General features: G+C 48.4%; 2 protein-coding genes across 5 annotated transcripts in view; one reads left to right on the top strand and one right to left on the bottom strand.

Moving 5' to 3' along the window:
• The window catches only part of LOC104045193 (probable cation-transporting ATPase 13A5), a 33,887-nt gene extending 13,399 nt beyond the window's left edge, over window positions 1–20,488 (top strand). The window contains 18 exon segments of the mRNA XM_064455880.1: window positions 56–547; window positions 794–855; window positions 3,259–3,371; window positions 3,374–3,408; window positions 5,884–6,040; window positions 7,469–7,586; window positions 8,218–8,315; window positions 8,318–8,341; window positions 8,504–8,667; window positions 9,239–9,361; window positions 10,131–10,210; window positions 10,882–10,924; window positions 11,711–11,802; window positions 12,554–12,635; window positions 14,471–14,582; window positions 15,178–15,355; window positions 16,410–16,576; window positions 20,346–20,488. Coding sequence (XP_064311950.1) covers window positions 56–547; window positions 794–855; window positions 3,259–3,371; window positions 3,374–3,408; window positions 5,884–6,040; window positions 7,469–7,586; window positions 8,218–8,315; window positions 8,318–8,341; window positions 8,504–8,667; window positions 9,239–9,361; window positions 10,131–10,210; window positions 10,882–10,924; window positions 11,711–11,802; window positions 12,554–12,635; window positions 14,471–14,582; window positions 15,178–15,355; window positions 16,410–16,576; window positions 20,346–20,488 — 2,283 coding nt within the window.
• Window positions 20,489–21,453: 965 nt separating this feature from the next.
• PLAAT1 (phospholipase A and acyltransferase 1) lies at window positions 21,454–25,493 on the bottom strand. 4 transcript variants are annotated; one of them, XM_064457606.1, is made up of 4 exons: window positions 25,384–25,493; window positions 24,390–24,625; window positions 23,462–23,730; window positions 21,454–23,073 (listed from the first exon to the last, which is right to left on the bottom strand). In XM_064457606.1, exons 2-4 carry the CDS (start codon window positions 24,526–24,528, stop codon window positions 22,972–22,974), a joined length of 510 nt encoding a protein of 169 aa, XP_064313676.1. In that variant the 5' UTR covers window positions 24,529–24,625; window positions 25,384–25,493; the 3' UTR covers window positions 21,454–22,971. The 4 variants fall into 4 exon arrangements, with proteins under 4 accessions (XP_064313676.1, XP_064313675.1, XP_064313674.1 ...); XM_064457605.1 differs by having other exon boundaries at window positions 24,390–24,622; XM_064457604.1 differs by lacking the exon at window positions 25,384–25,493 and adding an exon at window positions 25,236–25,372.
• Between the last annotated feature and the right edge of the window lie 406 nt (window positions 25,494–25,899).

The raw sequence follows: 25,899 nt of genomic DNA, 5'->3' as shown, positions 1-25,899 counted from the left end.
ACAGGTAGGATTAACGTACTGTCAGGAGTAGAAAGTGAAAATGCTCATACACTAGTATGTTTTTTTATGTAGCCCACAAAGTAAGTATGAGGGATACATCCGTGCTGCAGGTGAGAGCACTGAGCCTTCAGTTGCTCAGGACCCTTGGAATATTGTTCAGTTCTGTAATTCAAAAAGGGGGGAGGAGGGGAGAGAGGGAAGGGAGATGGACAGAACAAAGCAGAATAAATCTGTCATCTCCAGGGGCAGATCTTGGGGCGCGTTGTTCCTGGGCAGGAGGGTCAGACCCCCTGAGAGTGAGGGTAGCAGGGAAGGGAGGCTGTTGCCCACCACCGCCCCTGTTGGCTCTCATTGTTTGCAGAAACTAGTGGCGGGAGTGGTGGCTATGGCCCTCCTCCTCTTCACTGTGGCTGTGCCTCCCGCTATCCCTGCTGCCTTGACAACAGGCACTGTTTATGCCCAAAGAAGGCTGAAGAAAAAGATTTTCTGTACCAGCCCTCAGAGGATTAATATCTGTGGGCAGATCAACCTCGTTTGCTCTGACAAAGTAAGGTGCTTCCTGGGACACTGAAAGATGCTGGGGACAGCTAGGAACATGGGATAATTTTTTTCCACCACATCTACCCTGATCTAACCCCAGGGAAAAATCCTCTACAAGTGCCCACGGAGCAGGGTCAAACTGTGGCGCAAGGATTTCCTTACCCTGTCTGGGAGCTGGGGAAGGACCTCTGGGGATGTGCCAGGAGGAAGGGGTGGAAGATAGCAGGGTAACTAGATATTTATTTAAATTTAGATGGACATGCTGACAGTAGATAGACTGAACCTGTGGGGTGTCATCCCTTCTGAGGGAAGCCGGTAAGGAAGGCTTTCATTTAGCAAGAACTAGTCTCCAGTGTGAATGTACTGCCCAAATGTCTAGTTAGGAGGGAGACAGTTGCTTAGCATATGGAGAGACTGCAAACAGCATGCAGCAAGAGATGTTTGGGTGCATCTGGGGAGGCAGAGAGCAATGGGTGTCCCTGCTCCCTGCTCAGCTCCTTCCCTCTGAGGAGAGCATCTGGGTGCTGCTGTGGCAGGCATTACTGTAAAGGTCACTGCTAATTCAGGGCAAGCAGAAGTCAGCAGCAGCATTCATGCTTTTAACTACCCTGAAGGGATTTGGAGAATATGCACAGAGCTTTTCAATTATGTCATTCTCAGCACATTTCAATAAATATTCCTAATCTGGTCAATAAACCTTTCATCATTTAAATGTTAGGACAGTGCTCCTTCTGTTGAAATTAAGTGTTGCTGACTTTGGTGCCTGTCAAATCTCACCTACCTTCTGTAAATGCCATGAAAAAAAAATCCCTGAGACCACAGATGAGACTCGCAAAGTTCAGGTGACTTTAGGAACTCCCTCAAACCCATGGCAGGCTCCATCTCAATTCCAAGCCCAAAGACCATTGAAATCCTCAAGAAATAACAACTGTGTAAACATTAAACTTGACTATATCCAGAATTATACTATTATTTCATATTACTGTAATACAATAACAGACTTCAGCTCTGTAGTGCATGTTATGCCAAACTCAACATAATAATCTTTTGCAGTGGCCAGGACAAATCACACACCCCATATCAACTCCCAGGTTTCATTAGTACCTGTTAATATATCAGATACTTCAACACTAGAGATAATCATGCCATAATGAATGAAGGGATGAATTCATCACGAGAGGAGAAAAATCATGTTCCCAATGCTTCCTCAAAGGACAGAGAAAATTACTATCTGATCCAAATTAATGAGAAGAAATTAATAAGTGTCAACCAATGAAATACTCTTCCAGTGGGACCAAACTGCAGGTACGGAGGACAGCCTTTTCTTGCCCCCCCTCCAGTGCAGCAGGGAGGCCACACTGAATAGGTGCATGTTGAACAGGCTCGGAGCCCACCGAAGGCAGACAGCTCATGGTAGTGCCGGCATGATTTCCACCAAGGTAGCCTTGCAGGTAGCATCTGCTCACATGAGCAGCAGAACAAAACTAGATCCATGTATCAGAATAAATTAATGTAATAAAAAAACCACCTCTGCAAGATATCAAAATATAAGTCTGTCTTTGCAGCCATGTCCAATCTGCACCCAGCTGGGAACCAGTGCTGGGGGCTTGCCAAAACGCAAGGAGGAGCTATTGCTGTCTGCATTGATCTCATTAGCCTATTTGCATAATTACTCTTTCTTAAATGTTCCCATTTTTAAACATGTTATAAGACTAGCTGTCAGCTAAGCTGAATACTGCGAGGCAAGAACAGTAAGGGAATTTCATTCAACTTACAAAATATCCTATTGTATATTTAATAAGATATAAATGTTTGTTGGTTTTATGTGGTGTTTAGCAGTTTCATGGTGTCTCTCATGTATTAATTAATTAATAAGCCAATTATGACCAAGCTGAGAACAAGGTATAATTTGCTGGAAACAGAACAGACTTGGATGGCCCAGAGGGACAACAGGTCCTGGATTTGTTGTTCTGTTTAACAGAGCTGCTTGCTGTCACGCTGCTCGCTTCCAGATGCATTTCACTGTGCCTGTGTTAGTAACAGGGGATGCTAGTGGTGATCAAAGGTAAATAAAATCCATTTAAATTTCTCCTTAGGGTGCCAGCCTAAATAGTAGTGGGCTGCGTTGTGGTCTGGCAGACACAGCTTGTCAGCCAGTCAGTTTCTTAGAGGGGGAAAAACATCTGTGCGAGAAGACAGTACTCTGAGAAATAACTTCCATGATGAAACTGTAGAGCCTTCACCCTGCTCAGCCTCACAAGTGTTCAGTCTGTATGGTGGGGCCAAGGAGGGAATAAACCTCAAGGCTTTGCACAGAAAGAAATTGGGGTGTGAATCTTTGCGTGTGCCTTGATGTAATTCAAGAGGAGTTCTTTGAAATCCCTGCTACAAGTTGTTTCCTCTCCAATAGTGTCTTCCCTAATACCAAAAAGCAACTGCCAAGCAGGACTCCTATGCCTGTGCCAGCTCCTCTGAGTGTTTTGCTGTGTCAGTTACTTCACATCAAGTTGAACTTGTGCCAGTTAATTATTGGGTACTTTTTGGCCTAGTGAATGCATCCAACCTGTTAATTAGGATGGGTAGGACAGCATGTTGCTTGCAGTTATTGGGCTCAGCTCCACTGAATGCAGCAAAGCAGCTCCTGTATGCACTAGCTGAGGGCTTCTGTGTCTGCATCCTTCTTATAAGCAGTCCCACTAGTCTTCTGCTTTTAGTCAGGTTTCAGAAAATCCATAAGTTCCCATCCAGCACTCCTCTGCCCTGGGGACCTGTGTGTGGAGCCATAGCAACCTGTCATTCACTGGGTGTTTTGGACAAGAAGATTCAGGGAGATCACTGGACCTGAAAATGTTTGAGGGCACACACTGGGTAATGTGACTCGCATCTCTGCACACATCGAAAGCATAGACATCCCCAACCCAGCCCACGAGGGTTTACTCACAAGCCAAGCTCAAGTACATGTCTGGAGGGGAAACTCCTTTGCAGTCCTGGTCATAACAGCAGGAATTTGCTGTTATTTCTGCTAACTGCATGGCAGATTTGCATCACTTCGGCTGCTTTTTGATAGTCCAGCAATCGTTTTCCTTGGGACTGCCTGCATTTGCTCTCTTAATTTGATTTGGAAATACTGGAGTGTGAGGAAGCAGAGGGGAGCCTGGTTGCTGCTTGCTGGAAGCAGGGGATCAGACCATGCCATTGGCCATGTGGTGCACAGACTGCAAGTTAGCCAAGGAAATGCACAGGCAGGTTTCTATGCCCTTATGCTAAAGGCTATTATTTGTGATTAGCAAAGAGACTTCTCTATGGAGAAACCAAGGCTGGAGTCTCCAGCTGAGTGAACAGCAAATCTCAGCGAGACATGGGGAAGCAGTGAGATGTTGAGCTTCAGGGTTTCATCCATGGGGATGCTTGGGTGGGAGCAGGATGGGAGGAGGCATGAGAAGGAAGGGGGCTGCTCTTCTCCCTGCCATGTCCTAGCCCGGAAGGGTTGTGGGTCTCTGCAGTTAACTGCTTTGTCATTAACCGCCTTTTGTCCTTTAACCTTTTGCTCAAGAGAGACTAATCAGTAAGTAAATCAGATGGCAGCTCTTTCAGCAGCACTGTGAGAAGGCATCAGGCTGGTGCTTGCTCCTGTGGAAGAGCAGGGAGCAGCAGAGCCACATGATAGCAGAAGAGAACTATGAGGGTGAATGAGCCTTGGCAGCACAAAAGTAACAGAGCTAGAGGGCTAAAAGCATCCTACACCAAAAATTACTGCCCTGTTTCTGCACAGAACATCAGTGAGAGTCTTTTAAAAGCAGGAGAGTGGAAAATAAAACCAGCTAGATCAGGATAATTATTTATCTTTCCATTTATCATTGATATGGCATTAAATTTATGTGGAACTTGAGATTAAAGAAACCACAAAGTTTGACACAGGTTTTTACTCTCATCAAGTCAAAAGACACAGGGTCATGTAGGCTTCTGCCAAGGACAAGGCTGCAAGGAGGCTGTCGCTGACGATGGACCTATAGATCATAACAAAACACTTCTGGGACAGGTTGCCAACAGTGAAGGGGAAACACACTCCCATGTGCTGCTGCCCCTGCTTTAACAGACAGGTATGAAGCCAGAAAAAAAAATCAGAAATAACACTTTTCCTTGAACAGGAGATGGATGACTTGAGCACAGCTCAGGATGGGGCTGGTGCTTTCAACACCTGTGTTGTTAGACTGGGACTAAGGCTAGCAGTGTAAGTCCAGTTCTTTCTGAGAAAGAATACTCTGTGTTTTCAATGTGCAGCACATGCAAACTTCTAGCACAAGCACTATTTGTTTACTTGGGCTAGCAGTTGCAAAATGCCTTTCAACCAGTCTTGGTACTGTGTTGCATCTTCCCCCAAAACACCCTGGAAGCACAGGACCACAAAAGCAAATTCTGCTTAAAGTGGCGATGCTCCTCTGTAGTGGCATTTAAAACACTTCATGTGCCTTAAATGCCCTTCATTTCCAACTCCACTCTTTGCATTAATAAAAGATACAGACTTCTCCAAGTCTTCACCCTGTAAAGCTGCTGGCAAAATGAAACTACACAATCGTTGTAAGTGGAAGCTAATGCAGAGAAACCATGTAAACAGAATAAATGTCTAAAGCATGAGTTCATCTGCAGGAAGAGGGAATGTGAGTAAGGACAAGGCATTACAGCTAGAAGCATGAATGTGGGCCCATGAGTCCTGCTGGTAATGGTCATGCAACCCCACTAGCAGATTTATCAGCATCACCCCAAAGCACAGTGCTTTTTGCTTCACTCTTGTCTTAAAAGTACACTTAGGAAGCTCCAAGTTTTGACAGTTGAAAATTGCTGTGTTTCCAGTCCAAATGTTGAACCAGCCGACTTCCTCCTGGTGGTCCTTCCACCATCACCGGTGTGATTTCTCCTAGCAATACCAGGAACACAGTGCTGTGGCAACAATGAAATCAGTCTGGATTCTAGGATTGCTCTGTTCCCATGGTAATGTCACTGTAACACATCAAATTTTAGTTCCCAGTACTGTAGATAAAGGAATATTACATTAATGTGTGGTTATTAAGAGAAAGAGTGGGACAAAGACTGGAAAACCAGTTAAATATAAAGAACACTGAGGTTCCTGGAAAGTACACTGGGAAGACAGAGTTGTTGAGACTGTGGTTCCTAAACTTCTAATCAGTGATCTGATCCATAGCCAGAAAGCAGCAAAAGTGAATAATCTGCTATTAATAATAAATCACCTTAGCAAGAAAGCCTCAAATGAGCTGAAATTCAGAATGGATTTGCTTTGTGTAATCAATAACTCAAATAACATCTAACTTTCCTGGCCCCCTCCAGGCTGTAATGGAAGAAATAGCAATCCTACATCAATTCTCATTTTCTTCTGGGCTGCAGAGGATGTCTGCAGTTTCACAGAAGGTCGGAGAGGAACAGTATGACCTGTACATGAAAGGAGCACCAGAAATAGTGTCTAGCTTTTGTAGACAAGAAACTGGTACAGAATTGGGAAAGAGCAACTTTACAGTGTTTATTTGGACTTAATCTAAACCAGAATTTATGTTGGGGCGCTAATCCTAATAGGTTTTCAGCACTCATTCTTCCCACTGGCCACACTGCAACCACTTGTGTATAACTCTTTCCACAGGCAAGCCTTGGGCTTGTTAAATGTCATTAGTTATTACTACAAACAAGTTTTCATTGCTTGTTTGTAAGTTAAAGGTGTACACAGCCCGACAGCTAGTGAGATGCACAGCCTGAGGTTCAGCCCGCCCCTATACATCCCTTAGCTGGCTTGCATCAGCTGAAGGCAGCGCATAAATAATGTCAATATGTCAAGATACCCAGAGCAAACATAGGATCATGGTAATTGCATGTGTCACAGCAAGTGTGTTGTGCTGTACAAGTTCTTAAATTTCCTGCTAATACATTGCTTGTAAATTCAGCACTGAGTTACTGACCCAGCTTGCAAAGGCCTTAAATCTCAGTGATGGGAAACTTGCTGCAGAAATTACTGTTATTAAGGACAATTGGTATTAACACTTGAGCCAAGACTTCTGTCCTCTCTCTGCAAGTAAACATAGGCTTTTCTTTTTTGTATGTGAACAATATTACAGGCTTATATTCAAATTTGTCTGCAAACTTGAAACTCAGGTCACATTCATTGAATTCTTCAAAAGGATGCCAAGCAAACACAGTACCAATGGTCTGTGGCTCTGTGGTTTGTTATTTCTGGTGGCACTGACCCAAAACCAGGTGAAAATGGTTTTGAGGGACAATGGAAAGATATAGTTTAGAAACACCTAAGATCTAATGACACAAACCTCCAAACAAGTCAACATCAGAAAGAAAAATGTCTTCAAAATTATGTTGCGCTTTCTGAGGTTTCTAAATAGCTCCTTTTATCCTGTCTTGATTGTTTCTGTATTGATTACAGCTTGATGAATAATTAGGGACTGCACTGTAAAGCTGTGATTACAGTACGTAGTGAGTTCAAAAATACTGCAAAGTTAAAAAGCAGTCTTTGCTTTTAGAGTCATGGGAATGACCAGATAATTGAAAACACAGGATGTGGGAGGATTCTTACATTAAGGCATAAATATAAAGAGAATTTTCTCAGTCCCTTAACATAGATGCAATAAAGCTTAGGACCAAATTATGAAGTCAGTCATTTGTCCTCTGACCAGTAATTCATCTTATGTACCTGCACTTTAACATGGACTTAAAAAATACAAAAAACACATAGGTCACTTATTTGAACAGTCAGTTACACAGCCTTAGTACAAAACAGCTGACCTCTATGAGGGGCCACAGTGCTGTTACTAAGGCTATAAAGTGGTTTAAAGGGCAGGCATTTAACCCTAGAAAAGCAATCTCAGCAAGGATGGAATATTCTAATAATGAAACTTTTTTCCCCTGTAAACAGTCCTAGCTAATTTCTTAAAGGAGCTTAAGACATACACATGCCAAGGCTTCAGAGTTGTTGCCCTGACCCATAAAGTGTTAAACCTAGGAAAAGATGTAGATGTGAGCAACCTGGAGAGGTAAGGTGTGCTGATGAGCCACTGGTATCGCTGTGGGGCTGCTTTCCTATCTACTTGTTAAGACCTGCCCCAAACCAACCTGCCCTGACCCAAACCTTCCCCTCCTCTCCTGCCAAAGGAAGCCTATTGGGAAGCTGTACCATATAACACCTTCCTCTCAGTGGATGCTGATTACACTGTTAATTGCCTCCTTTATAGTGAGCTCTTGCAACTCAGCAGTGAGCTGAATTTCAGAATCTGTTATCAAAGGGTAGTGAAAGCTGATTATTGTGCTTCTACATGGCAATGGATCGGGACTGCAGTAGAAATTCTGTACACCGCAATCTGTGGGTTTCAGCCAGCCACTTCCTGTAAATCCCTGTCCCTCTCTCTGTGCATGCATCTCTGCTGCATGGATCCTTCCTAGAGACAGAAATGTAGTGGATCAGTAGCTTGGCTGAAGCTGCAGAAATGTTGGTGCTTGTTGAGCGCTGCTTGTCTTGAACTTGTAGCACTTGTATTTCCCTGGAGCAAGCATGGAGCAAGCATGTTTCCTGCTGAACACCGCTGTCCTGTTGAACAAAAACTGCAGGGAGAATCTTGCTCTCTGTGCTGTCCATGGGAAACAGCACATGTGTTTTCTTTTTCCAAGAGAGGAGGCAGAGTCTGAGCTGGCATTCTTGGGCCTCCTGGTGATCAAGAACTGTCTGAAGCTGGAGACGATGCCAGTGCTACAAGAGCTGGCTGCTGCTGCATCAGGAGCATCACGGTCACAGGTAAATCCCCCCTGGCTCCTCCTGTAGCTGTGCTAGATGCTGCAGGGCACACAGGAGAGATTCACTCCTCCAGCATCCTCCATTGCACGTCTGTGGTCTCTACCTGGGCTGCTACTGTGCTATGGAAGATGTGAGGAGCCTGCCTCTCCACTATCCTTGCAGGGGACAACCTGCAGACAGCTGTCACGGTGGCCAGGAACGCGGGTATGATTCACATAGGCAGCAAAGTCATCCTTGTCAAAGCAAATGTACTGGGGGGCTCTGCTCCAGCTCCTGTTGCCTGGCAATTGGCAGAAGACAGCAAAGCAAACACAGCTGCTGACTGCGTAAGCACAGCCATGGATGGTTGCTTTCGGGTGCCAGGGGGAATTAACGGAGCTTTTAATGTATAATTAATGTTTAATGCCCAGGCTCCTTAGGCCTGGACTCTTTGCTAAGGATTTGGAAGTAGCCCTGAGGAACAGAGGAAACCTGGAGGCTAGCTTGAATCTACCCCAGGTTTATATGGAGGTGTGGTATGGACCATGCACCTATTAGGGAGAAACAGTTAATACAGTGGCTCTTTGCTCAGGGCATCACGCAAAATAACTACACAAATAACTGGCAAGGCTCTGCAGATGCAGCGGCCACTTCAATCACACTTGAAGTGTGCAAAATTAATGCAATTATATATTTGCTATTTGCTGGACCAAACTTCAGTGTCTAAACTAGCAGCCTGTGGCTAACAGGGATTAGTTACACGTGGAAACACAGCTAGAAAATCAAGTACTGCCAGGCGTAAAGTTTTATAAAATGAAGCTGCCAAAGGCTGTGTCCCTGGCTGCCTGGTGGGAGGCTGACAAGGTGAAATGGCAAGTTATGACCTCAGTCTGAGAATAAATGCTATCTTATTTATAGGAGGTATGTGCTAATGCTGATGAAAAGATCACCTTGGAAGGAGAAACCTGTAACTGCCATTTTGCAATGAATTGATAGTCCTATCAGGTTATTACAAAGCACTTCTATAACTTGCTGCCAAAAGTAAGTTCAGAAGGAACAAAGCACTTGCCCTCCCACTGTGGCAGTGGTGTTCCAGCTGGAAAAGGTGTTTTGCTGTCGGTAGCTGTGGTGTCGTCACTTCACATTTTGACAACTCTGGGCATCCTCCCACCATGCCTTAGGTTTAACCCAAACAGCTTGCTTTGAGAATCTTCTAAGACCTCAGATGACAGCGGTGGCTGTGGCACTGCAAGCAGCTACACAGCGGAGTTGCTCCATGGTTACCTTCCCAGTTTCAGTTTAATTAAAAACATCAACCCCATTCCCATGTACCACTGCCATAGTTGGCAATGGTCTCTGCTGAGCAGCAGCAATCTTCTACTCCTGTCACCCAGTCCATGAAACAGCCAGTGCTGGGACAGATTTTCAGATTTTGTACTCTCTAGCCAGACTTTCAGGTGGGAGAAACCTCTGGCCGAGCAGTGTTATCGCTGCTGTCATCAACCATCTGTTCTGTACTTGGGAAGCATATATGATACCTTGCTGCTCTAAAGGCTGCTGCAGAGCATGTGGTGATTGCTGGCTTCCCAGCACCTCCTACAAAGCAGGCAAGGCAGAGAACAGAGCAGGATAAACCTGATGTTAGAGAAAACCTGAACCCTAAGGGTAGCAAAACCATGGTAGGGTTTGGGAGATGGGATTAGAGGGTTTTACAAGTGTCAGGCACCCATCAGGGAGGACTGATCCTACCTTGGTGGAGCGACGGAGGCACAAATGCCTGCCCAAGGCAGCCCGTTGCTTTTTCCTGCAGGTACTGGTGAATGCAACTGTCTTTGCTAGGACGTCTTCTGCCCAGAAGTCCAGCCTTGTTGAAGAGTTTTAGAAACTCAAGCAAGGTTCTCTTCTGTTTTCTTCTCGAACCAAACCAATAACATTTTCTTTGAAGTGTGATTGTCCCAGCTAATGCAAAGCTGAAAACAACCTGATATAGTTGGGGGTTTCACCCCAAAGATGCTCCTTCAGGTCCCCCAAGGGAATGTTTCCTCCCCCAAACAGGACTCACCCTAACTATGGACATTGTACAGTTAATTATTGGTTATGAGGTGCTTCCTCTGGGGACTAATTTCTCTGTCCCCTGAGAAGGACCTCACATGTGGTATTTTGGAAGCTGCTGTATTATTTCAGCAATTCCTTTGTCTTTGGGTCTACAAAGACAATTGAGGAAAAATGCCAGTAAAAGCCAAGCTGGAGCTGCTGCAAACCCTGCTCCCTTTCTGTGGCCCTGGTGTGAAGGGGAAAACAGTCTGGAATAAAGTGGCAGTGTTCCCTTTCCTGTTATGGCCTCTTTCAAAAATTAATCCTAATTTTGCTCTGTGCACTCTGCCCCAACCCTCTCCCCATATACTACCTCTGCCCTCTGGAAACAGCCACTGCCTTGTCCAGGGCCAACGTGAGGCCCCTGCTCTGATGCACCCACAAGTGCTAAGCCTGTGGGTGCTCCACCACAGGATCAAACAGCTACGTGCAAGGTTTATGTGTTTTCCTTCTTCTTCCTCCATCAGTTACTCCGTGGGTATGTGTGGTGATGATGCCAGTGACTGTGGGGTATGTAGGAGCTCACTCCCTGTTCCTGTTATAGTTCTTCTCTTTCAGCCTGAGGAGTGCTGTGACAAGAGGCTGCCCAGCACCATTTGTCACTAACATTTCCCAAGTTAGCCCATGGGTACACTCGGTCATTGTGTCACTGTAAAACATGCTTTTTTTAAAAAATACTAACATACATGATAATAGAGGATTACTGTTTTGATTTTTTTCTCCCCCCAGAAATAGGGGCAAGGGAATTTTTCTTACACATTTGTTCAAATCTAAAATTTAGCCATAAAAATTATTATCTATTATAATAAATGTAATCTTAATATAATTTACTAATAATGCATTAGCTTGCTTTGTAAAAGTTGTCCATAACCTACACCTGAACACTAAACCTGAGGTGACAAGGCCAGGTGACAGGGAGCTCATAAGACAGCAATAAAAGAAATATGAACAGGAGATTGAAAGGAATAGAAAGAGGATAAAATGGTAATTTTAATACTTTAGGACACTGTTTAACAGAAGAGGTATGCACAAACTCCAGTGTGGGAAACAGCATACAGGGTAGTTCAAAGGATTATAAATAGGTGTAATGGGATTAAACAAACAAAAGAAATATTTAAGCTCCAAGGAAGGGAAGATATCTGGAAAATGAGATCATCTGGGCCACGGAACAGAGGAAGATCAGTTACAACGGACACTTGAAGCAAAACTTTTAAAGCACCATTGAACATACTGCACAGGGTGGGGGGCGGATGAGCGATGGATACCTCTGCATCATCTTACTCCTGTGGATTTCAGGCTTTGAAAATGGCCCATGCAGGGATATTGCTGTCAGGGCAGAAGGCATCCGTGGCCTTGCCTTTCACCTCCCAAATCCCAACATCCAGTGTGTGCTAGAGCTGACCAGGAGAGTCTGCTGGGTGCTCCCTGGTGCAGTCTCAGGGCGCTGCTGCTGCTCTGAGCTCAGGGTGTGGGGTTGTGAGTGGGCGTGCACTTCCCCCAGAGGCGCTGCCAAACCAAACCTAATTCCTCAGGAACTGTATAAAACACTGCAGAAGGGTTTTTAAAGTGTTTTTGATCCTCAAATATCAGTGCTGGGAGGTTTTTTTTTGTGGTTTTAGGAGATCATTGCCCATGGTGGCTGATATTTTTGGAACAGGTACAGCAGGGAAGCCACATGAAAGGGCAGGCATAACAGTAACTACAGAGTAGATTTGCTTGTCATTACTTTAAAATATTGATATCCATATGCTACATGCAACCATGGAGCAGCCAGTAATAATGCTATTTAACCAAATATATGCAAAGGCAATTACCTGTTTGTGTAGAAATGTGCTTGATTCCCAGAACTGCTGAGCAAATGAGTAATGAAAAAGCAACATCAGCTTAATCCAGGTATTAACGTTGTGGCTGCAGAATAAAAACAAAGAAACAAAACTCTGCAGGTGAAGGGTAGTTAAGTGGCTCTACAGTGTCTTAAGGCCAAAATATTTGTATATGGAATTTGAACTGCTTTCTATTCTTAGAGATCCTAAACAACAGGAGTTACCCTCCTTAGAAGCAGAAACCATCTGTAGCACTAAAACCACAGTACTGCAGCTGTAAGTGGGTTTTTTTTGCTTCGTTTTGTGTTTTGAGCAGGGAAGGTTGAGCTGCTTTGGTTGCTTCCTTTGCTGTTGTTAAATACCTGACCCTTTACAGCCTGATCCTGTTTGTTGGTACTGCTCTGCTGTCTTGAGTAACTGTTTCATGCCCATCTTTTATCAGTGCTCACCTTAGGTTTTTATCTTATTACTCAGTAGAGAAGAAAAGGTGTACAGGGCTTCAGGGAATAATAAAGATGTGAAAAGCTGGATAATTACTGGCAGGGGGTAAATTGGTTGCAGGGACCCCCAGAATAGTGGGAAAAGCCCAATGATAAAAATTCATCTCTTCCAAAAGAAGGGGAAATAGAAAGGGGGTGAGTCCTGCCTAGTTGGGTGGTGGAGGCCCAGGAGCAGGACTTGTTGTAAAACAGGGGCTTTGGGAGGGCAACTGCCTCTTTCAGCTGGAAAAAAAAAACCCCAAACCTAGAAAAAGAAGTGAGTGTCTCAGGCAGAAAAAGAAAAATAGTTAAAGAAGAATTACCATTGTGTATCAGCAGTATGTGATGAATCCTCTAAAATTTTAATCCATGAAAGAAAAGCAGCAGAGGAAATTCATGTATGGATTTACTCTGGGCACCTCTCTTGCCTCAGTTCATGCACATCTTCTGTGCAGTCCTGCAGAGGGTGAAGGGCAGAAAGCAAAGGGAGCTGCAAGGTGAATTTGAAAGGTACAGCTGAGGCCTGGTTAAAAACAGGAAGTGCTGGTGGGTCACCGCATGGGGACACCTTCCCCAGCCAGCAATTTGGGCATGTCAACTTTGTCCATGTACTACCCAAAGACATTTCAAACCTGCCACAAAGTGAAACTCTGGCTCTCATTGCTATTACTGTGGGCTGGGAATGCGTGACCTGGTCTGGGTGGTCCAGGGGCACTGCTACCTGGTGGGAAAACATTCAAATGCCCCTGGGTTGCCCACAAGTGATATGAGTTAGCAAGGGGTTCAGTGGGACACAGCTGACAGCGACAAGCTGGGCTTGCTAGTCTTCATCAGGGAGCATCAGGGCTGGGAGGCTGCTGGTGCTGGCACGATATAGCTCTAAAATAGCATTGGATACTAGTTTGTACCATCACCCTTGTCATCAGTTCTCAGGTGGTGCTGCCTTTGGTTTTGTTCCAGCAACTGCAAATCGCAGAATCACAGAATGGTAGGGGTTGGAAGGGACCTATGGAGATCATCTTGTCCAGCCCCCCCACTTGAGCAGGCACACCCAGAGCAGGGGCCACAGGAACACGTCCAGGCGGGTTTTGAGTGTCTCCAGGGAAGGAGACTCCACAGCCTCCCTGGGCAGCCTCTTCCACTGCTCTGGCACCCGCACAGGAAAGGAGTTTTTTCTCATGTATAGCTGGAACTTCCTGTGTTCCAACTTGTGCCCATTGCCCCTTGCCTTGTCATTGGGCACTAATGAAAAGAGCCTAGTCCCATCATCCTGACACCCACCCTTTAGGTATTTATAGGTTTTTATGAAATCCCCTCTCAGACTTCTCTTGTCCAGGCTGAACAGACCCAGGTCTCTCAGCCTCTTCCTCATAAGGCAGATGCTTCAGTCCCCTGATCATCTTTGTAGCTCTCTGCTGGACTTGCCCAAGGAGTTCCACATCCTTCTTAAACTGGGGGGCCCAGAACTGGACACAGTGCTCCAAATGTGGCCTCACTAGGCCTGAGTAGAGGGGGAGGATAATGTCTCTCGACCTGCTGGCCACATTCCTTTTAATGCAGCCCAGGATATTGTTGGCCTTCTTGGCCCCAAGGGCACGGTGCTGGCTCGTGGTCAGCTTGCTGTCCCCCAGCACTCCCAGGTCCTTCTCAACAGAGCCGCTTTCCAGTAGCTCAGCCCGCAGCCTGTACTGGTGCATGGGATTGTTCCTGCCCAGGTGCAGGACCTTGCACTTGCTCTTGTTGAATTTCATGAGGTTCCCCTCGGCCCAGCTCTCCAGCCTGTCCAGGTCTCATTGGATGGCAGCACAGAGAATCACCAGTATTTGATACAAGACGCCATTATTACCCTTCTGGTTTGCCTAACAAGCAAGCAGCTTGGGGAAGCCAGCTGTGTCTGTCTGAATGCCTGAGTGTAAATAGTTGACTTCATTTCCCAGTAAAAATTAAAATGAGGAACCAAATTATGCTGTCAGTAACACCATAACCATTGACGCTAGAGCAATGTCCAGGGTGTGGGATTTGGCTGGTAGCCCTTTGCAATCACGGGTGCACAACTCTGTACATAACCGATAGGGTTTGGATGTGAGACTCGACTGGAAGAGGAGCAGTTGCTCTTCTGACTGTTAGTGGGGTTCAGACAGTGTAACTTCGGCTCCAGGTCTTGTGTGTGTTCCTGGCGTGAGACCCAGTACAGCTCTTAGACTCCACTGGAGATCCTTGCCTGCAAGTGAGGATGATGTTCCTCATCTTCTCTGCGTGTTCTCCTGAGGGGGGCATTCAGAGGAGCTTCAGATGGAAAATAGCAGAGATCAAAGATATTTCTTCCCTACTTATTGGGGCCAGGCTTTGCAGCATTTACTGGTGATGAGCAGATGAGGATCTGTGTGCGGCTCTCCTTGCCTAGCAAACGCGGAAGGATGCTGGTGGGCTGAACTGCCACTGACTGCAAATTTAGCTGCAGTTAGCTTGGCTGAGGCCTATCCAAAGTTGGCACCTTATCGCCTTCCGGGCCAGCTCATCTCTCCTCCCTTGCTGCTCTCCATCATCCTCAACGTGTGCTTTACCAAAATCATGCAAACCTGTGGCTTTCTTCTGGTGAAGCGGCAGCAGCCCTGGAATGTAGCGCTGGCCAGCCAGAGGTAAGTAGGTCCCTTGTTGTGTCTCTGATCCCCAGCTTGCAGATCACGCTGCTGCTGTGTGTGGGGGACACTCCAGCCTTGCCGTGGCCTGCAGCCAGGCACACCGCAGGACCTGAGTGGGACAATTTCCCTCTGCAACTTTGTGTACTCAGCAGTGTTGCCAAGACAAAATTAAGTTGCTGCAGGTGCCACATAGAAACCTAGTGGGCCAGTCTGAGGGATAACACATGCATGTTTTTCAAAAGCCTCTTCTGAAGCACCCACAGCGCTGCCCACCTGGAAGTGTGGGAGAAGTGCTGGTGCCATGGAGCTGCACCCTGCTGCTGTGGGTGTCCATCCCCAGCCAGCCTCCCTCCGCTCCCCCTTGCTGCCCTCCCCAGGGGTCTGGTGTGCAGCTCCTCTGGGAAACAAACAGCCCTGGGGCTGGGTTTTCTGGAACCCAACTTGGCTTAAAAAATGGTTGCGAGGTTGGAAGCTGGCATGTTTCTTTGTTTGTGAATGGTAAAAAGTCTGTCTTCATATTCCAGAGCTGAACTGTATTGTATATGTGTAATATTATATAATATACATATTAATGACCAGCACAGTATCATGCAGAAATGAACTGGTAGGGCAGGAGGCCCAGCGAGGTGTCTCAGTGGGGATGTTCCCAGATGCCAGGGCTCAGCTGGGGCCGTTTCCCTGCGGCTGCATGGATACATCACAGGGCAAGCATGCCGGAATGGTGTGCAGGCAGCTGGAGCACGCATCTTCATAGCCGTGACTCCTGAATACTGCTGTCATTGCCCACTTGTGAGCCAAGATTTTGGCACCAACCAGAAAATTAAGCTGATGGTTTTTTTGGGGATTTTTGTTTGTTTGTTTGTTTGTTATAAAACATGTGGTTTTCACTCCTGTGGGTGATATGGGTGATATCTGGTTATAGTAGGCTGGGTCAGAAAGAAATGGGAATTGCTGTTTGCAGCTGACTGTTGCTGGAGAGGGCAGGAAAAAAATGCTGGGCATTACTTTACAGACATTGCTCTCCAGGGAACCAGACCACATCCCCCACCAGCCCAGGGGGAAACGATACCAGCAGCGGTGCCCAGAGCACTGCCCTCAGTTATGAAGACACTACTCTGTGGCCACTGTCTTCTATCAACTCCATCATTGTGGCCTTCATCTTTTCCAAAGGAAAGTCCTTCCAGAAGCCCATCTACACCAACTGTGAGTACAGCTGGAGTAACACGTGCTTCACAGACTTTCATTCCTACCCCAAAATAATCCTGGCAGGAGAGGCTGTTAGGGAAAGGGTGCTGTGTTTTTTTCTGTACCCACACCAGTGACTGGCATGTAAAATAATCGCTGGTGTATGTGAGCTCCTCCTCCTCCATTTCTAAAAAAACTTAGTGAGCACTGCTTATGTTAGCTTCCTCCTGGAGATAAGAAGCAGCAGAACTGAAAAAGGAGACTGCATTTTGTTTTGGAAAATGTGTGCTTTCGAGAAGATGATGGGCTGGATTTAGAGCAGCACTGTGTATTATTGTGAACACAGAGAGCATGTGAGGATCGGATATATTTGTTTTGGAATACGCACATCAAAAAGAGTTCCTCTCAGATTCACAGTCTTACCTTGCCTGACTTCCATTCCTAGAGATGAAAGAGAAAAGCCTGTGATAATATCACTGTTAAAATCCTCTCACAACAACCTTTCTTTTTCTGTTTGAGTTTTGCCAAGATGATTTAGCCCTTCTAGACATCAGTTGAGTGATAGCTCCTTTGCAATTGCAGCGCATGGATAAGAGGGCAGGACTTGATTAGCAGGGTTGAGTTTATTAGGTGTTTTTTTTAAAAGACAGGTCCCAAACACATTTTACAGAGCATTGATCACCTGCAAAAGACAACTGAGACCAGAAAGTATCTGCCCTGCAAGCAGCCAGGCTGAGATGGGACAGAGGACTCTGTCAGATGAGAAATCTGCACATGCTTCTCTGTGTTTTATCCCCGCTTGGGGACGATCCCTGCGAGGAAGCAAAGGGCAATTCCCTTGTTTTTACCACGCACTCAGCCCTGTCCTCTCTCCTCCCTGGCAGTGAGGAAGTTGCCAGGAGGCCTTTGGGAGCTGTTGACCCAATGTACCAGCTAGTTTTAAGATGCTCAGCTCCTGGTAATTGCCAGGAGTTTGGCACCTGCAGATGTCTGAGCCATTTACCATCGCCCTGTGGCATCCTGCTCCTTTGGAAGAGGATGCAAAGCCAGACAAACTCTCCCTGTGGAAGGCACAGGTAGAGCCTACCTTTTCACCCTGTCAGTTGGAGAAGCACCTGGCCCTCCCTGGGAGGGCGGCCCACAAGAACAAGCAGCTTCTGCTGCTGCCTGTGATTCAGGCGTACGGCTGAGCATGTGGAGGAGCAAGAGCAGGGGAAGGGATGCTGGTGTGGCTCACAGCAGTGCCCTTTCAAGGCAGTTTTCTGTGGTTGTATAAGAATGAGAATGTGCCAAATCACTTGTGCAAGAAAAACCAGTGTAGGTGGTTAGCTTTGCAACAGGCTGCTGGGGAGTAGCTCCTCTAGTTTCAATTCCACAGCTTTTCTTTTGAGGGGAAAAAAAGAAAGGCATTTTACATGATGGCAGTTGTACAGCATTAGCATTTGGGGCTCCTGTGACCATATTTGCAGAGTTTGGTCACCAACTGCCCTCCCTCCCAGGGCACAAATGCTCTTCTTTCCCCAGCTGTATTTTCAGTCCTCCTGGCCCCCCAGCTTGCAATCTGCACAGTAGCTTGCAGGTAAGCACAAATGGAATGTGCATTTCCTTTTCATGCCACATATTTTGAAGGCCCTTTACCTAAGCATATAGAGCAGAAAGTACAGTTACGGTCGTCCTGAAAACGAATTTGCTGACCTGATGCTGACTGGGCAACCCTTTCAAACTTTATCTTTCTGAAAAAGACTTGATTAATGAGGTAGTCTTCCTCTCCTCTGAAGACTGGGTGGCAACAGGGAGAAGAAAAAGTGCTTATAGCTTGCTCAGCTTTTCTTCTTAGCAAAAAACTGGAGAGAGTCCAACAGAAGGCTACCAAGATGATCAGGGGACTGGAGCATCTCCCTTATGAGGAAAGGCTGAGAGACCTGGGTCTGTTCAGCCTGGACAAGAGAAGTCTGAGGGGGGAATCTTATCAGTGCTTATAAATATCTAAAGGGTGGGTGTCAAGAGGATGGGGCTGGACTCTTTTCAGTGGTGCCCAATGACAGGCCAAGGGGCAATGGGCACGAGATGGAACATGGGAAGTTCCACATATACATGAGAAAAAACTCCTTTCCTGTGCGGGTGCCAGAGCAGTGGCACAGGCTGCCCAGGGAGGCTGTGGAGTCTCCTTCCCTGGAGACATTCAAACCCTGCCTGGATGTGGTCCTGTGCCCCCTGCTCTGGGTGTGCCTGCTCAAGTCGGGGGGTTGGACAAGATGATCTCCGAAGGTCCCTTCCAACCCCTACCATTCTGTGATTCTGTGAAAAGCACAGTAGGGTGGATTGTGGTCTTGCATATTGAAGGAGGTTTGCTGGCCAGCGAAGCAAGTGGGCAGGGATTGCTGTTGCACTCCCACATCCCCTGGAGCACCAGGAGCTGATGTGATGTGGGGTTGTGGCTGCCACAGCCCACCTGGGTGCTCAGGCAGGGCACAGCACAGGCAGCTGCCTCCAGCTCTGTTGCCCAACGTTGGGAATGGCCAAGCTCTGCAGCTTGTCCCTGGCCATCCTGCACGGGATGGATTCGGGTGGAGGCCTGGCATTAGGGTGGGCATACACAGACAGAGAGGAGCTGCCTGTTGTGCAATAGCTGCAGGTCCTCAGAAGTGTTTGGGTGCTGGGTCCTGCCCCAGGCACCTGATCTAAAGATTTCACCATTAGCTTAAGTAGCTGAGATGAGTTAGGCAGCTCTGTGCCATGGGGAGTCTGGCACCAAACCTTCCAAGATCTCTGTGACAAGGAATTACTTGTCACTTCCTACTGCCTCCTCCATGCTTGCCACTGGGAAAACATTAGTCAGCCTCTCAGATCATTAGGAACAGATGCAAATCTTGGCAAGGCATTTAAACCTAATTGCTGTTCATGCCTTTTCCAACAGTTTCTTTGCACTCCTGTGATCTGGAGAGTTTACATCTTACTGATGCTTTTGGTCACCTTTTGTGTATTTTTTTTTTTATGGAGGTAAGTGCATTTGTTTACTGCCTGTTCCCCAGGGGGTGAACAGGAGCAGTGTCTGGTCAGGTCTTTCTACCTGCATTTGCAGCAATGCTCTCTTCCTGCAGAAGCATAAACCTTCAGGCCTTTTTCTTTTTCTCCCTCAAGACTCAATGACTGTCAGTCAAATCCATTTTATGCAGCCCAGAGATGATTTAGACCATATCTTTCAGGCTTTTAGAGATGGAATGAGCTGAAATGCAGCTTCCTGGAAGGAGTCTGCTGCCCTGGCTCACAGGGGAGCAGCCCACAGCACTGGTCAGGTGCTTGGCAGTGATTTCGAAACAACCACTTCCCTCTTGTCCTACAGTCGACCAGGCCAGAGACCGTGCTGGCTTGTGCCATTAGGATACTGCAGTAATGACTAAGCTCTAAAGTGTTTCATGGGTCAAGGCTGGCTGTATCCAGCACTGGGTATTATCCCCTGCAAGGAGCAGCAGTGCCTGGTTGTCCCACAGCCCCAGGAAGAAAAATGTGCCCCTTGACTATCTTCTTCACCTAAACAGACTGAGATCAGCTTTGTTCCAATATAACTGAGCAAGAGCCTTCCTGTAGATGAGGAAAGTGATATTTGTCAGCTGTGTTACTGAAGGGGAGTGCATGCAGCCACCCAGTGCCATGGGGCTCGGGGGTTGCACATGTAGCAAGGGATGGCTTTTGTCCCTGAGCGGCCCTCCCTTCCAGTAAAGGGCAACAGCACTGAGCCTGCGCCGTGTCACTCTGCATGACGTTATCTTGCAGGTCAAGCACCTCTGGCTGCTGATTTAAGCCTGGTTTGGGGACCAGTCAAACAGCCAGTACCAAAAATGGCAGAGGATGCTGCAGAGGGATCCAAACTGGCCGCCCATAAACACGAAAGACTTTGCAGCAAAATGCACGGATGAGATTTACATTAACTCCACCAACGGATAAAGCTACAAGGACTAGGCGAGGCCCTGCAGCCAGGCATGGGGCTGCACAGTGCTGGCAGCTTCCCTGGCTTGCACTGAGCAGCCCGTGTTTTCCTTGAATGTGCACCAGATTCAGATGTTTGAACTCCCTGCACAAACCCATCCATTCAGGGGCAGGCTGGGCTCTTGCTGGCTGTGCCCCACAGCACAGGCAAGGATTATTCTCTCAGCTGCTGGTGAAATAGCAGTCTTGACTCTACTCCATGGCAACAGGAGGTCTTAGGCCTCGCCAACATCTCCTACAAAGGCTCAAAAATACTGAATACAGTGAAGCGATGGCTTCTGCTGCTCCACATCACACTTTCACTCCAGTCCAAAATAAACAACCTAATCTTGACCGCACAGAGGAGCACATGTACAATTGCAAAATCCTAAGTTAAATGAAATATTGCAGCTTCCAAGAACCACAGGAAAGTTCCTCAGATGAAGTAATTCCAGTTTTCTTGCATCCCAGAGTAAATTAAGCTGTGAGAGGGTGCATGCACTGCCCTCACCCAGATTTCCCTTGCCAGTTCTTGCAGACATAATGCTCTGAGTACAGGAAAGGTTAAAGTTGACAAATTACTGTAAGACCAGGCTGGCAAGGATACGCCCCACTTAAGCTTGCAAAAGCAGAGGACAGCACAGCTGCTGCACGAGCACACACACACAGAGATGACCCCCCCCCAGTTTGTGCTCTGCTGCTGCCAGGTCCTGGCCCAAGTTTTGTGTCACACGGCAGAAAGCAGTGCTAAACCTGGGCTTCTTGCTTTAACTAGGTCATACCAAGAAGCAGGGTTTTTAATGTGCTCTGGCCCATGGCTGGCTGCTGGACAGGTAGAAGAAGCTGAGCACCTCTCTACCTGCCCTTTCATCTTCACGTTGTTCAACCACCTAATTAGTTTAGCCATGAAAGGAATTTTGATTAAATTTGTAGGAAGCAAAAAAGGACTTTCAGGTTCAGTTTTATTATAATGTTTTCCCATATTAAAAAAGAACTTTATTTAAATGTAATAACAGAGGGCACTACAAAGTACAGTCAGAAGCCTTGGCTTTGTTATTTCAAACATTGAAACAACTGATGTTTAAAAAAAGCTTCTAATCCCGTTATGTACATGTTAAGAGCAGACAAAAATAGCAAGCCTCTTACAGACAGCTCTTTTGCTCTCATCTCTTCTTACAGTCCAGGCAGCTGCACGTGGTGAAAGCAACACAGGATTTCATTTCTTACATGTGGTCTGCAAATAACATGGTTCCAAACACACAAGCCAGATACTCCTGGTAAAGAATAATAAATCACACTTTTCCAGAACTGGTTTCTTTTATGACAAGCCACACATCAGCTTTGTGACAAGGAAATAGCAGGGCTCTCTAGATTTGGAGATGAGGCATAGGTGCCTCACAGCTCATTCTCCAGGTACGTTGCCCACAGCACCGCAGGGACCCTGGCTTTGCCTTCCTGCTGGCTGGAGGAAGATCCATCTTGGGCAGGGGCTTCAAAGTGCTTAAACTTAACTGCTGGTCAGGGAGGAGCCAGTGGCCCCAGCTCTGGGGGGCAACTGGCTGCCCCTGCAATCCATGGTGGTCTTTCTTTAAACCTCAGTGCTTTGGCAGCCCAAGGAGTAGAATCATAGAATGGTTCAGTTTGGAAGGGACCTTAAAGATCATCTAGAAAGCTTGGTCAGGTCCAATGCCAACAATTACTGCACTTACAGGGATGAGGAGGGAAATTTCAGTGGCACAGTGGTCCCAACATAGAACAAACAGCTGCCAGAAAAAAACCAAACTAGCTGGGTTTTTTGTCAGAACCCTCCCCAGACTGGGGGTCTGCTGCTCCCAAAGGGAGTCAGAGAAGCTAGGGAAAGGGAGGCTTTCCAGGTTGGACAAAACTGAGCAAAACACCATAATGCCAAAACCAGAGCATTAATTTAAAACTCTGAGGGATACAGCCTGTAAGACCTGCCCTTCCTTCCTACACCCTGCCCTCGCAGGAGCAGCTCAATTTAGGCACTGCAGGCACAGGCTCTGAGACACAGCACGTACCTTGTCTGCCCTTTCGCAGGCCTGGGAACCTGGGGTTTTCCACTTGCACAGGCCCTCAGCTGGAGGACACACAGTAAACCCTTGGCAATACTTTTACATTACTTTTGATAGAAAAACAAAAAAAAACAAAACCAAAACTTGTTAAGGTGAAAATAGGTTATTCACATAAAGAGCCCATAGGATGTAGCTGATAAAAGCAGGATGTGTGTAGAATGCTTGCGCCAGCCCTCAGCAGAGGTGTGTAAGGTGGGGGTGTAAGGAGGGAGAATTTGCTTGCAAGGACTCTCAGACTACCACAGAAATCATGACAGGCAATGAAATAAAAGCAGAAATGGCAAAAAGGCTAGTGCCACGCTCAGCAACGGCAACACAGTTGTTAGTAAGTCTTGGTGGCAACTATGGCCACAAATCGTCCTGGGTCCATCAGTACTGTCTCTCCCTGGATCTGCCCCGGAGCAAGCCCAGCAAGGAGAAGGCACCAGCAGCAGCTGTAACAAACCCAATGGCACTGATTGCTCGGTTGGCCTGCAAAGGGGAAGCAAAACACAGGCTGGAAATGTAAGCTTTTTTTTTTTTTTACCCCCAGGCATGCTAATGAAGAGCAAGCAGAGATAATCAGGGCAATTAAATGAATGAGAGACACCTGCCCCATAAGCAGAAAGGGTAACACCCAGGCTTTTATCCTTGGCCTGTGGCATTCAATACAAGGGCACTATCAGGATACAGATAGACCACAGTGAACCTCCTGGGCCAAGCTTTCCAGTAAGGCCAGAGGCAGCAATCATTTGGACTCTGTGTCTGGGGCTTTGCTGTCCCCTTGCAGTTTGCAGGCTGTGTCCTTGTCCCGTGGCTCACACAGAGCAGCAAGGAGGTGCACCGTGAGGTGTGCAGGGGTTTACCCCATGTTACTTACCTGGTCAGAAACCCCCTCGCCGTAGCGGAGCAGTGTCACAAAGTGCTCGCAGTTGTTGCCAAGGAGGTCGTAGGACACCTCCTGGTCAATAAGGTACTCAGCACGTCGGATGATCTCCTCCACTGGGAGGGGAGCATAGGTGTCATCGTACTTGTTGTTGATGTGGTAGGTGTCACTTCCCACCACATCCTTCAGGAGCTGCATCCTCACCCGGGCCTTTCTGCTGAACACGGACTTGGCACTGGCGAACGTTGCTGGGGGCCCTTCATCTGGGGAAGGCAGGGATGGGATGAGCCAGGCAGGCCCTGTCTGGCCCCCCCAAGACCTCAGAGTGGTTTCTGGTTGGCTGCTGGAAATGCCATCTACACACACAGGGTCCACCATCAGCCCATGGAGGGAGACAGGGCTTCTGGGTCACAGAATCACAGAATGGTAGGGGTTGGAAGGGACCTATGGAGATCATCTTGTCCAACCCCCCCACTTGAGCAGGCACACCCAGAGCAGGGGGCACAGGAACACATCCAGGTGGGTTTTGAATGTCTCCAGGGAAGGAGACTCCACACCCTCCCTGGGCAGCCTGTGCCACTGCTCTGGCACCCGCACAGGAAAGGAGTTTTTTCTCATGTATATGTGGAACTTCCCATGTTCCATCTCGTGCCCATTGCCCCTTGGCCTGTCATTGAGCACCACTGAAAAGAGTCCAGCCCCATCCTTTTAACACCCACCCTTTAGATATTTATAAGCATTGATAAGATTCCCCCCTCAGACTTCCCCTCAGAAGATTCCCCCTTCTCTTGTCCAGGCTGAACAGACCCAGGTCTCTCAGCCTTTCCTCATAAGGGAGATGCTCCAGTCCCCTGATCATCTTGGTAGCTCTGTGGTCACCCCAAAGACCCCTCTGCACCCTGCTGGGCTGCATCAGCCTTACCTACGGGTGTCACGTTGATGACGTACCCGTCCCCCAGGTAGAGGGCCCAGTGCTGGTAAGCTGGCCGGAAGATCTCGATCAGGTCCCCAGGCTGGGGGTCGCCGGGGTGGGCGGCGCTGAAGCTCTGGATAGCTGCCATCTCAAGAGCGTGAGGTCAGGACATGCTCCTCTTGCTGGGCAGGCTCAGCGCAAGGCACAGTGGTGAGGGGAGGTCTGGGATGTGCACAGGGCATCTGCTGGGGGATCGCAGGCAGGGAGATCATTAGGGCCTGGCACTGGCACACTCACACCGCGTGTGGAGCATCATCGGGTGGCACCCGACCGCTGCTGTGACGGTCCCCCTCTCTGCAGGGCCCTGCCTCGGGACGGCCGGTCCCGCTGCTAGCAACGTGCTGGCATAGGGCGAGAAATGAAATCGCCGGGCCCCCCCCGCCAAGGGCTGCAGGCGAGAGGTGAAGCTGTTACGGGCGCCCATCCCCGGCGCCCCCCGCCGCAGGGCCCCCTCCCCGGGCCGGGGGGCTGAACTGTTCCCACTGCAAGACACCCCCCGCCCCAACCCGGTCCGTCGCAGCCGCTCCCGGCCCTGCTCCCTTCGGGACTCTGCCTGTTCTGGCACCAGGCCACCACCGGTGGAGGGGCGCAGCTCCCCCGGTGTGGGGGGGCACCCGGGGTGCCGAGTCCGTCCCCAGGCTCTGGGGCAACCCCTAGAGCTCGGCGGACCCGCCCCCGCCTCCGGCACCCCCGCAGCACAGCAGCCGGCACCCTGGAGGGGGCCGCATCGCGCTGGCAGATGCCTGCTCCCACCCCCGGAGCTGCCCCGCATCGCCCCCCCAGCGCCCCGCTCACCCCCAGCGCCCGTCCCGCTGCTGCCGCGGCCGGGGGAAGCTGGGCCGGGCCAAGCTGGGCCGGGCCCTGGCTCGGCCGGGCCCTGACTCCTCCCGGCCGCTATAAATGGCGAGGAGCCGGGCGCGTTCCGGGCAGCCGCCCCTCGTACCGGGAGCTGCCTGCCTCCTCCTGCCAGGCAGCCGCCCCGCTCCGCCGGCGGAGGCTCCGCTCCCCGGGGTGTTGCCAAAACCGCCCGCCGGGTGGAAAAGCTCGCCCTGCCGCTAGGAAAGACGGGCCGCCGCCTCCTCGCCGGGAGCCTCCGCCCCGGGGCCCCGCCGCGGGTGGGCAGCCGTCCTGCGGGCCGGGGGCTCGGGGAGCATCCCTCACCGGGAAACCTGAGCGAAAGGCAACGCAGACCTGCCGTTTCGCTTCTTTGCTGGCAAAGGGAAGCAAAGGAGGAGCTCAGCGTAAATCCCTATGGCCATTTTAGGGCAAAGAGATTTCTAGGGTGGCTTTTCATGTGTCTTGCACGTTGTGGCCCAGGAATTTCCTTCAGGACATCACAGTCGTCTCCCGACTGTGCCGAGCAAGAGCCCTCTGAGCCGAGGGGCGGGCAGTGCGGGCAGCCTAAGCGGAGCTGGGCAGCTACGGCTGCCTCCTTGGCTATTGCCAGCGCAGGATGCTG

The sequence above is a fragment of the Phalacrocorax carbo genome, chromosome 7, assembly GCF_963921805.1.
Source record: "Phalacrocorax carbo chromosome 7, bPhaCar2.1, whole genome shotgun sequence".
Lineage (NCBI taxonomy): Eukaryota > Metazoa > Chordata > Aves > Suliformes > Phalacrocoracidae > Phalacrocorax > Phalacrocorax carbo.
This window is presented reverse-complemented; position numbering and strand designations above follow the sequence as displayed.

Excerpts from the sequence above, each read along its gene's own strand:
- PLAAT1 (XM_064457606.1), bottom strand. The coding sequence starts at position 24,528 with ATGGCAGCTATCCAGAGCTTCAGCGCCGCCCACCCCGGCGACCCCCAG. Across the intron at positions 23,731-24,389 it reads CATCAACGTGACACCCGTAG|ATGAAGGGCCCCCAGCAACG; the intron begins GTAAGGCTGATG and ends TGCCTTCCCCAG. Across the intron at positions 23,074-23,461 it reads GCGAGGGGGTTTCTGACCAG|GCCAACCGAGCAATCAGTGC; the intron begins GTAAGTAACATG and ends TCCCCTTTGCAG.